The sequence below is a fragment of the Belonocnema kinseyi genome, chromosome 4 (genome assembly GCF_010883055.1).
Source record: "Belonocnema kinseyi isolate 2016_QV_RU_SX_M_011 chromosome 4, B_treatae_v1, whole genome shotgun sequence".
Lineage (NCBI taxonomy): Eukaryota > Metazoa > Arthropoda > Insecta > Hymenoptera > Cynipidae > Belonocnema > Belonocnema kinseyi.
Window position 1 is genome coordinate 99,070,353 of NC_046660.1, and position 12,860 is coordinate 99,083,212.

General features: G+C 31.2%; 1 protein-coding gene across 7 annotated transcripts in view; it reads right to left on the reverse strand.

The window, feature by feature from the left end:
• The window catches only part of LOC117172090 (tropomodulin), a 171,967-nt gene that overhangs the window by 91,380 nt on the left and 67,727 nt on the right, over positions 1 to 12,860 (reverse strand). For 5 of the 7 annotated variants that reach the window (XM_033359858.1, XM_033359856.1, XM_033359855.1 and 2 more), the window contains exons 1-2: positions 7,311 to 7,456; positions 6,101 to 6,776 (exon numbers count right to left, since the gene is read on the reverse strand). The exons of 1 other annotated variant lie outside the window; for it this stretch is intronic. In XM_033359858.1, coding sequence (XP_033215749.1) covers positions 6,101 to 6,277 — 177 coding nt within the window. In that variant the 5' untranslated portion in view covers positions 6,278 to 6,776; positions 7,311 to 7,456. Of the gene's footprint in view, positions 1 to 6,100; positions 6,777 to 7,310; positions 7,457 to 12,860 lie in introns of those variants that run through there. One more of the 7 variants, XM_033359853.1, reaches the window with a different exon arrangement.

Here is a 12,860-nt window from a genome sequence, read left to right on the forward strand (position 1 = left end):
AAATTAAAATTCGAAAATTTTTTCTAAAGCCTCCAGGGGACTTCGTTTTCGCACGAAAAAATTTTATGTGCCCTTATTGCATCCGGACCCACAATTTAGTTCCATGTATTCTACAAAACTCAATTTGTTTATACAAAGGCCCGTCAAGATCTTATCCAAGTGAAGCCAATCACTTATTTCATATCTGTCAAAATCTTTATCCACCGTCGCGCTTATAGGCCAGGTACATTATTTATAGCCTGCAAGTGTCCACACCAATTTGTCACTTTCTGCATTTTATGTGCTTTTCTTAAGTTGCGAAAATTTGGTGAATATCAGTTTTGAATTTCAGGTCGGATAATGCCGGAATAATTTAAGAATTTAATAATCCATTTAAGAATAATACCCAGGCACTAAGTGTAAATGTAATAAAGTATTCAAACTGATTTAGTTGAAGTATTAGTGGATTAAATAAATAACTCTATTTTATAGTTATAATGATATAAATATTTGGTGCAATTATCTGCATTGTGGGCTGGTTATTTTATGGTCTTCAAATATTTTCGCCTGCAAATTTCAAACGTTAAGGTAAAATCAAGCCTCAAAATTGAATTGAAAAGTCAAGCTTTCAGAGTGGAACAATTCTAAATTTAAAAACATTCGAGATTTAAATATTGCAAATAAAATAATGGAAAGTTATACACCACTGCATTGTCATGCCCTTTTTCAGTTATCACTTGTGATTTATGAAAAATATAAGAAAACAAGTGACTTTAAAAAAATAATAAAATGCACTGCTGTAGAACAGTCTCCGAAAAAATAAATATATATGTCGACCTGTTTAAAATTGTAAGCATTTCAAGACAATTTTAATATCAATCTCTCTAAATCTGAATTAGTTAAAAATAACTAAGTGAGAAGCAAAAAGTCAGTCACTAAATCAATTAATTACGAATTTAACTAAATATTAGCCAAAGGCGACTAATCCACAGTTAAACTGAAATTTATTCAGATTTAGAGAGAAGGCGTTCAAAATTATACAGTAGTTTAAAGAAATATTCAGATTGTTCCACATGTCATGATAAGAAGCTTTAACAATTTTTTTATTAATAATAATAAAATTAAATGATCAAAGTAAATACAAAGTACCCTACTCTTGAGCGTTTACTTTAACAAAGACAGCTAAGCTTTACAAAAAAGATGTAAGACTGCAATATTCCATTTTTCTATTATTTAACTTTGTAAATGTCAACTAAAATATGTTCACCTTATAATACTTCTTTTTATTGAATAACGACTTCTGTCTGGTTTTCATATTTTCAACATGTTTTAAAATGTTTAAGTTTCGAATTTTTTTATTGAGAGTTTATATTTTGTATTTAGTTAATTTAATGGAGAATGTTTTTTATAGTAATTAAAATTTTTTGCACTTGTATAGTTATATTTGTGTTAGTAAATACTATTTTGTACTCTATTTATTTATAAATAATGTATTTAAGTGTTAAAATATTATACAAATGTATTTCATTATTTTCATAGACGCACCTAGAGATATATTTCTTGCTCTATATTATAACTGTAACACATACCTAATTTGATTTTAAATACCAAAGTTATTTAATAAAATTTTAGGCTTAAACTTTAAAAAGTAAAATTAATTATTGAGAATGATTCTGTAAGTAGAGAAAACCTTCGATTGTTACGTATATTTACTAATTTTAGCGAATTTCCGGCATAAATTAAATATTTCTTTTTAAATATCGTATATTTAAAGAGAAAAGGGAACTTTTTTCAGAATAGGAACAGACAAAATACCATGACTTTTCCATGATTTCGAGGTTTCCCTGACCTGCGACCACCCTGATAATATTAAGCATACTATCATTAACATTAGTATACTTCGTGAGTAAAGGCATCTTGAAAGCTGATTTTAAACCCCAGTTTTAGAACAACGACTTCCACCCAAGTATAACCAAGCCAAGCTATGTTAACTTCAATCATCGAACGAGAGGTCTTAAACAATTCCATGTCTTCAAGTGGACATTACGTTTGTAAAATATTCATGAATTAAGAATAAAAGTTAGAAACCAATATCGTAATAAGAAAAATGTAATATATGAAATAATGTTGCCAATAAAAATCTGGAAGATATAAAAAGAAATCGATAATTGCAGGAAGTTTACCCTCGCTCTGTTATATATGAAATAAATTGGCAGACTAGTCACAGTACAATTAAAGCATGAGCTTTTACTTTCTGTTAAACTTGGAGGAGAAGATTGACACGTAGGATTATTTATGCGACACTCAACCTATATCGGCAAAATGCGGTAGCACGCCCAGCAGCTTAAATCTTTAGTGTTAGCGACCCCATACGCATACGCAATGCCTTTTCTTCGAACTACAATATATCTGCAACTATCGAACATGTGTTCGTCTTTCCTTTCTTTATTTAAATTCTATATTCAAAATTACGTGTGAAATTTTCATCGGATAGAGTTTACAATTATCATGGGTTGCTAAAATTAGAATCTATTTAACTTTTTTAATTGCGGTAAATCATTAGCGATCACTATATACATTCAATATTTTAGCATTTTGTTAGATCAGACAATAGATGAAATAAAAAGCAGAATTAATTAATCAATAATTAATGTTTAAAGGAGTGATTGATTCAGTTATAAATCGCCCTGTCAACCTAACTTCTGACACAAATCGCCGAGCATTTCTCGAATAAAAATAAACACGAAAATTCAGTTGTTCTGGATTTGTCCGTTCGATTCATCACTATATTTTTAGGTTCCTACTGACCTTTAGAGTAAAAATAATGTAGTACAGTGATAACCACAATAATTAGAACTCTCAAGCCTTCAATTTCCTCTATCCATAAGTGCTTTACCACATGTAATTAAATTTTAATATCTCAAGGAGAAGTTTAATAAAAAAAATCTAAATAAAGAAAAGTTTCAATATTAGAAAATAAACCTACCATCAAAGCGAAAGTAAAAATAACTTTTGGAGAACAGGTTAGAAACAACGAAATTTAGAAACGTATTATTGGTGCGAAATTCCGAAACTGACTTATTATAACCTCTTTTCAACAACTGATATAATTTCAAATGGCGCATCTCATTTGATTTACGTATGACGGAATTGCACTTCCAATCTTCCGTTCATTCCTCTTACTTCACGATCGACGTTTCTCTAAGGAATTCTGGCGTGGCCTTCATTTAATTTGAGTGCATTTCACGTAAGGAATTAAGATTTTCGGTTTTGACAAAAAAAGATTTTATATTTAACTTATTATGTCTGTTGAAATCGAATCAACAAGTTTTTATTTCCCGAAAACGTGTAATTTATATGATTAAAAAAATCTTTTAATTCTTCATATAAGCATTTGAAATTTTATTTGTGACTTGAATTTATTTTTCTAAATGTCTAAAAACATTTCACATCGATTTCTCCTGTATTCGCAAACAAAAGAAAGCCTTGCTTTGAAATTCCGTTAAGCTGGTATTGACAGCTTCTCCATTGCACCTCTCAAAGTGAAGAAAATGCTTCACTCAACTAATACTAAAGTCGTGTCAGGAAATAAAATCTGAAAGGTTCAGAAAACAAATGCTTAACAGACTATAACGAACATTAAATACTTTAACTAAATAAAAATACTTTTTAACTTATTATAATTAGAAATATCCATCTAACTATTTACAATCTGTAGATAGATATTTCTAAAGAACAATGAAATTAACCCGAAGTACAGAATATTTTATCATTTTACAAAGAACTCAGAACGTCCTTAATTCTTAGCGACTTAATCTGATTTTGATCCAAATTCCCAATGAAACGAAGACAGATTTTGAATTTGTATGAGAAGTTTTCAGAATTCTTTGTCTAACAAATGTCAGATGACACAAAGATGTACAGATTATTTCACCTGTGGAATTTTGTTTTGATACTATCTTCGACATTGAAGGAACGTCTTTACCAGAAATCTTCACCCAGTCCGGCTTTACCTCTGACGTGATGCCAGATGGCAGGAGACGAATGTCATTAATTGCTGCCTGTCATAAAGTATATACTTATTCTCCTAAAAACGTGCACTTATTTGAAGCATTCAAAAAGTTATAATTCAGAGAAAGTAGTGACTGAGCAAAGGAACAATTTTGAATCATTTGTGCACTTGCACATTCAAATATATTTCTGGTATGAATAATTATTCAATCGGAGCGAATTGTTGATTAGTTACGGCAATGAACTCGACTTAATAGCAAATGTTGCGCATGTCGAACGGGAGATCAGATAAAGAAAAGGTTAATGGTGCGGAAGAATTGGAATATTCTTGGCACAACTTTTCGACTTTCATCTGAGTAACAGAATAACTTCTCACTGCACTGTCATAAGAAACCTCATCGTGATCATTTTTCTAAATTCTTGCGAAAAACGAAAACCAACCTTGGCAAGAATCCTAAAAAATTTGTCGAAACTTTCCTTTACACTGTGCCATAAATATTTTGCAAATAAAAATGTAAAATTTGATTGGTTTTCAATAAAGATTTTGAAAGTGAATAATTATGCTTCTTGTAAGAATCATAGATTGCGTTTTTCATAAATCACATAATTCATATATTTAGAAAAATTCTACAAAAACAAGCTGCATTAAGAAAAACAGCAAAAAAATAATAACTAAAGTTGTGGTACCTTAAGATCGTAGGTATTTAATTTGAAAAATTTAGTTAGATTCAAGCAAAATTGATCTTATTAAAAGTATCATTGGTCTAAATTTAAAACATAGTTCTAAAATTCAGATAATAAGCTCTTGAGCGCAAAAAAAATTCGCTGAGTTCAATCGAAAACAACTTTAAGTTGTAACAACTTCAAGCATTTGTTTCTACTGTGAACACTTATTTCTGTGTAGTCATTCGAAAGCTTTAATTTGAAATATTTTAGAAGAAAATTTTATAATGTGTGGGATTCCGAATAGCGAGCACAACTAGTGCTCTCATTTTCCGTAATATTATGTAAGATATTTTCCTGACCAATTCTCGTATATATTAACCGAAGGTTCAACGATTCAGAATTTTCACATTAGAAAGTAAATAAAAAATTCTTTTGAACACCGAATGTCTATTTTTTATCAAATGGATATTTGGTTATTAAGGTAAGCCAAATTTGACAATCACTATTTATTCAAAATAATAGTATGTATAATTTAACCTAAAAACCAAAAGAACCAGCATTTCAGTTTTCAACCACACGTGTTGCCAGAAATATACTCCAGGGTCGCCATACATGAATATTTGGTTGGGCGTCATGCGATTTCTCCTTCAACGAAATACTTAGTTCAAGACGATGTGCTATTGAATGAAGTGCTGTTGAACTGAATGTTTTGTTTTCACCACAAGATGATGGAAAATAAACAAACTTATCGAATTAGCTACTCGATCAATATGAATTGTTATGAGAATTTTTTTTATCTCAAGTAATTCCAATTTGGTTCAAAATCGAATTTCAAAATTTAATTTCAAATTGATACTTATTTCTGAACAAAGATATTTTTAAATATATAGATGTGCAATCAGTGAAAATGATTTTCAAATTCCTTTACGACTACTTTAATTAATTGTTTACTATTTGCTGTCAGAATAAGTGATTTCGCTATGAATTATAGCAACTGTCGTTGAAAAGTTTATTGCCTTGTAATGATTATCGTCTAGAGGACAGTTACACTAATCGCTCGAGGACAATGCATTTTCCTCTGCATATAAAAGAGGAAATTCTTGAGCCGACGAGGTGCAAATAGTAGAAGATTGTGTACACGGCACGGAAAGGCTAATCTCGAGAGAAAAACGTTTGGCACGGAAAATAAATTGAAACTACGTAATTCAACCTCCGCATTTGAGACCAGACTATACGAGTCGATGAATCACGATGTTGCACAAAGTACGTTCTCGGGAGCAAAAAAATTTCTATGGCCATCTCAAAGGTCCATCAACATCTTGTATTTCTTCAGAACATGTAATTGTTATCTATTTCTCAACTTCACTGCCTCAACAATAGTCTTAAACATAAAAGAAACTGCCTCTTACTTTTTCTACATCTAAATCACAAAAAGTGACCTCACCTCGTTGCTTCTCTTGTCGTCATTCCAATTTTCGTCATCTCTGTTTTCATAATTACTCGCGTTCGGGTCATATCGCTTTTTTGTGGTAGTCGTGGTTGTTTTCCTCGTTGTTTTTTTTGTCATCGACGTGATTTCATGGGGCGACTCCCAGTCTTGGAAGACCTCCGTGGTCGCCATTTTGTCTTCGATTATAACCACACTCACTTAAATCACACTTTAATTTAAACAATAAAAAGTCCAAGAAACTGCACGCGCGCCTCTCGACTTTGCAGAGAGAAATTCTTCTTTGAGGAATGCTTCTACGGGTGAATCGTCTCTAACCAACGTTTATTTATAACGACGCTTGTAGTTGAGATCTTTGAAGCAAGGAAGAATTTTTTCCAAAATATGTTTTCAAAAATATTTTTTCTTTTAATGACGTATTAAAGATTTTTCTTTTCTTATCTGTCTTCTTGATGTTTCATTATTCAAAAAAGTGCATAAAGTCAAACACCCGACTCGTTGTTTTGACCTCATCGTCGTCACCGTCCATCTCAACGAAAATGATCGCTAAGGTAAAAGAATCTGCAAAAATCTTCAATCCAAGAAGATGAATTCGGAGAATATAACTTACGCCCGATGAATGCTGTACTTAAATTTTCTTCGGGTACTTCAACACATAGGCGAATGTTTTTCCCTTTTTTGTGCATCGAGAAAAATAGGGGTTTTGAAATCAAGTAAATTCTGAGGATTAGGAATTTATAATACTTATCTAAAATCATTGTCAACTGTGTTATAAAGAACAAATTGAGAACAATGCTCTATTTCAACAGATAGATTCAGCAGAAAAAGTGAAGTAAAGATTTGACAATAAAGATAGAAAATTGGGAACTTGTAAAACACTGCTTGCATTTCCACAAAACTTATCCCAATCAGACATCGAAAGAATGAAATAATGCTATCATCCTATTATAATAATAGTTAATTGTTTAAAACACCTGTTTTTTAGCTTGATAATATAGGTAATAAAGGATTAAAAAGGTCAAAGAAAATGTCCGTGACAGTAAAGCGTTAGTGATTCATAAAAATTTGATAAGATCATCCTTCTCATGTAATTACTCTAATTTATGACCGACTCTACCAATCAAAGTTGCGAAGATGAATTGATATGTTTGAAATCAATTCATCTTCCCCAATCGATTGTCGTTGTATCGATTTCCCGACGACTTACTGGATTTGAGCGGGAATGAAAAAAATGCAATGCTTAAGATATATTTGTTTATATTAACGAATTAGAATCAGTTTTTCCCGAAGAGTTTTTATCCAGTACACAATTAACACGTTCGGATTCGTTTTCGTTTCGGTTATATGCGAGATGTGAGGTGGATCTCGCGAGACTGAAGTTGGACGAAGCACGTCACCCCTGAGGCGTATACCGGCGTCCGTCTCCACCGATTCAATTCCAGAAATACGGAGGAACACGAGTGTAATATTAGGACGAAGATGAGACGATGATGTGCAAAGAAGCAAAGAGGCAGGTATAGCACGATGCATTTCCTCGAAGTTGCGCTTCGTGGGTCTCTATCAATGCAAGCGTTGTTTTCGATCCAGCTAACTTAGAGAGTCTTTCTACTCTAGCCTCATTTTTTCCCTAATTTCAAACGTCACAAGAAGAAACGGTTAAAACAGCAGTTTAGACGATTTAATAAAAAAATTAGGGGTCTATTCTGCCAATCTTTGAGTTTAAACATTAATTTTGAGACGTTTTAATTTAAACTGTTACAATCGGAATTTTCGTTATGTTTTGTCAGCGAGTGAATTAATTTGCTGGTGTCACTTGGCTCATATTATGTTGATATAAAAAATATAAATTCGTTTTTTAAACTGTTTTTCAAAGTCAACAACTTTCAACTAAAATTAAATAAAGAGGGCGTGACAGATTATCATGTGTACCAAGTAAATGACCCCCTATAGGTTCCATAAAATAAACAATCAAATTAATTTCAACAGCACAAGTCGTGGTCTCAAAATTGAATTTAGGCAGTTCAAAGTTTGAAAAAATTGACGGTAACCAAAAATATTTCAAAATACAGTAAATAAACTAATGGGATTGAAACCAGGTTCAGAGTTTGTAATTTCTTTTTAATATTATAATTACTTTAAGAGAAAAGTTCTAAGGTAAATCTTGCAAAAAAACTCTTCAATTATTTTTTGATTTTCTCAATTTATATCTGCAATCCAATCATTAGTATTATTACTATTATCCTCTGTTTTATATCGCAATTCCTTTTTTCAAAAAGTTGACCATTTTTGCTTAAAAACACTTCCACTTTACCACATGCATTTTTCATGTTTTTTTCATATTTTTTCGGACGATCATCGTAGTAAAGCAACTTTTTGCTCGGTTATACTTGGATGAGGGCCTCGAACTAAATGGGGTGTAATTGATCCGTTATTCAACATGCACTTCATTCTTTAAAAACTAGTAATAGTAGTCAAAGGGAATTCTATTCATAATCTTTTTCTAGTTTACCAAGCCTGGGAATACACAGATCATCTAATTTCGCTAAGGAAATTGATTGGATGTCGGTACCTCGAGTTAGTTGGAGTATAACAAGATTACAAAAAATTTGACATGACATACAAATTCGCACATCGAGCTAAAAATGTTCAACACAAACTGCAAGTATAACACAGTGTACTCAAAATTTATTTAAATAGTATGCCATTTTTTTATCAGAGAAGAATTCGAACTGAAGGTAAATCTCATTTATAATTATTTAATTTCATTACATGTGTAATTTATTAGCAGTGAGTCATGAGGTGGAGCTTCACGAGAAAGACTGAAGGAGGAGAGGAGGGCTACTTCCTTTCTATTTTGATCTAACATTATTTGTTTATGTATTTATCATGCAATTATTCAGAATTATTATTAATTAATGTCACCTTCAACGCTCTTGGTCGCTGTATGTATACAACATCGAAAAAACTATATTCTAATATTAAGAGTGTCATATTCTTACTGGCATATTCGTAGTAATATTCTTAATAAAGAAAGGGAAATTCATACTTTAAGATTAGCTTCTAACCAAAGGGAGAAAATATTCTTAAAAAATTTCTTTCAATGTTTCGTACCACGTAATTCTAAATATTGTTTTTTTTTCACTTTTTAGCATTAAGTGTTTTTTGTTAAAGAACAGTAGTAAATACACTGTTAAAAATGTTTGGAATTCTACAACAAATTTACCAGAAATCTAAAATACAAGCGTAAGTTAAAATTGCAATTATGGTATTGGAATGACGATATTGCAATACATATATTGTAAGTCTTGTAAATCGTGAAGTCATCGTCCAGCATTCCAATACATGTATTAGAGCGTTTGTAAGATGAAACTTGTGCACAAGGAAATTACGGAATTAATGGAATTCAAGGAGTTAACGCAGTTCGCCTAATTCAAGGAATTCAGGAAATTTATTAAATTACGAAATTCATGACATTCATGGAATTCATAGAATTCATGGAAACAAAGGAAATAAAGTTCACAGAAGTAACGAAATTTGCAGAATTCATGAAATTCAAGAAACTCACGAAGTTTATGGATTCCACGGAATTTATGGAATTCAAAGAATTCTCGAAATTAATGGAAAGCAAGGAATTCAAGAGATTCATAAAAATCACCGAATTCGCCGAATGCATAGAATTAAAGGAAATCGAGAAATGTATGGAATTCATGAAATTTACGGAATTAATGGTATTAAAGATTTTCAAAGAATTCATGGAATTCCAGGAATTCTCTAAACTCATGGAAATCTTTGGGTTCGCGGAGTTCAGGTAATTCCATTGAATTGAAGGGATTCATTGAATTGAAGGAATTCATGGAATTCATTTACCTGAGGGAATTCGATGAATTCTTTGAAATCAAGGAATCTACGGAATTCATGGAATTTATGGAATTCTCAAAATTCAAGGAATTCATGGAATGGACGGAAATCACAATGTACGCTTAATTTATTGAACTCAATGAATTCACAGATGCTTCATTCACGAAATTCACGGAATTCATGCAATTCACAGAATTCAAGGGATTAAAGAAATTCCGTGAATTCACGGAACTCAAGGAATTCGCGGGATTGGCTTTAATCACGGAATTTACGGAGTTCAGGGACGTCACGGAATTCATATTACACCCGGAGTTCACGAAATTCATGCAATTCGCGAAATTCATGGAATTCAAGAAATTAACGAAATTCTAAGAATTCATATAAATAAAAGAATTCTCGGAATTCATGTAACACCGCGCATTCACGGAGTTCATGCAATTCACAGAATTCAAGGGATTCAAGGAATTCACGGACTTAATGAAATTCAAGGAATCTCAGGAGTTGATGCAATTCGCGAAATTCATGGAATTCATAGGATTTGCGGAATTCATGAAATTTAATTAATTAGAGGAATTTATGTAATTCATTGAATTGAAGGAACTCATGAAATTCATTGAATTGAATGAATTTATGGAATTCCTTTAACTAGAGGATTTCGAGGAATTCAGTGAAATCAAGGAATTCACGGAATTTCTTGAATTTATGGAATTTACGGAATTCACGAAATACACAGAATTAAATTTATACACTTAATCTAGGGAACTCACGGAATTCACAGAATACGCTTCATTTACGAAATTCACGGAATTCATTAAAACTAGGGAATTCGCGGGATTGGCTGTATCCACGGAATTTACGGAATTCAAGGAAGTCACAGAATTCGTGCAATTAACAGAACCCCTGGTATGCAACGAATTCACGGAATTAACGGAATTCGTGGAATGAATTTCATGAATTCTTTAAAACCCATGAATTCCGTGATTTCCATGTACTTCATGAATTCTATGAATTTCTTGATTTCCGTACATACTTTTGATTCCGTAGTTCTTCAATTCACAGATTGCTAACTCCGTGAACCCAATGAATTACGTGATTTCCGTAAATTGGGCGAATTTCGTAAATTCCCTGATTTTCTTGAATTCCGTGAATTCTGTGAATTCGTTGAATTGTGTGAATTTCATTAATTCTGTGTATTTCATAAATTATGTTAATGTCTTTAAATCTTTGAATGTAACGGCTTCGAAAAATCGATTTTTTTTCTTTCCTTAAATGGAAACTTGTCATCTCAAAAACGTACTGTACAAGTTTCAGAGTCGCACGTACATTCTTTAACCCCTAAAAGGCGCCCACGCGCTAGCCTGACCATGCTGCCTTTTTTTCAACATGTGTTGAAAATAACTCAAAAAGTATTAGACCGATTGAGTTATCCTTGCATACACATATAGTTGAAATTATTGTCTTCTGTGTGTTTGATTTACACAGAAGTTATTAATATACACTTCGATAAACTTTTTTGTTTTTTCGTTTTAGACGAATCTCTGAGACACTAGAGTGCGGGAAATTTCACATTTCCCGGCTGAACATGTCCAACATATGCCCTTATGATAAAAAAATTTATGCATATTTATGGCTGAACAAACTTTATTTCTTAGTTAAAGAGTGTCATAATAAACCATAAAAGTTTTGGAAAGATTCGTTATATTCTTCATGCCCAAAAAAAATCCCAAAATATACCCTTATGTTTGAGGTGATATATGGGTCGCCCCCCTTAACTTAGGCCCTATATGATGATGAAAAACTTGGTTAACTCTAAAAAAATTTCAAAATACATAATAATAATAATAAACAGACTTGCCTTATGTAGACACCTTGTGAGTTGAATTTCATCTTTGAGATTTGTTTTTAATATCAAATACACACGTTTTTGGCACTTTATTGTTAATTTAAGGATACTTCAAACTTAATATTTATTTCCCTTTTAATTTCTCGGTTTTCCTACAAAAATTGAAAATTGTTTAGTAAATAAACAATGTACAAATTTATATTTCAATAAATTCTATGAAATATATGACCCACTTTTTCTTTCTCAAATGAAATGCCTTCATCTCATGTTAATCTTGTCGGCATTTTCAAGTACTTGGGGTGATGCGTGAATATTAACCGATTTGGCTAAATTTAAAGAATATTTTATGTTTAGGCATTCGCACCAGAATTTTAATTGTTACATGCAAAAAATGTATTAAAAAAATGAAAATTATGAATAATATTTCCTGCTACTCGGAAAAAATTTGTTCATTAAAATTTACCCAATTAGTTCGGTAAATAGAGGACATTACTGCATTTAGATAAAAGTTTACAATTGTTTTAGGATTTAATACAAAAAAGAACTATAAATATTACAAAAGAGTTATGTAAAGTCTAAAGTTCAAAAGTGAAAATTGTGATATATAATAATTCATATAAGGATTGTATTATTTTCATACCAGTATATCATAAAATAACGCAAAGTAATGTACATTTTAATTAAATGAATAATATAAAGTTTATTTTCGTGTGATATAATGTTCTCCGTTACCAAACTAAATTATGTACAATTAAACACACAAATATTCTCCGTGTATGTATAAATTTTTCGCCTGGGTAGAATCGTTTACTTTGATGTCTTAAAGCTATCTAAGTAATTTTAATAATATAATAAAGAATTTTTAATTCGGAGTCACTGCTTAGTTTTCTTTCGAAGCTTTCTTTTTATTTGAAATTTTTTGTCCACCGAAAGTCAAATGTTTTTAAATTAAAATGAGATCCGATAAATTATTTTCATGTACATAATTAAATATTTAAAAATCACTAATATGTATTTTAAGACAGTAGTTTTTGTCTGCCCAGTCACACAATATCA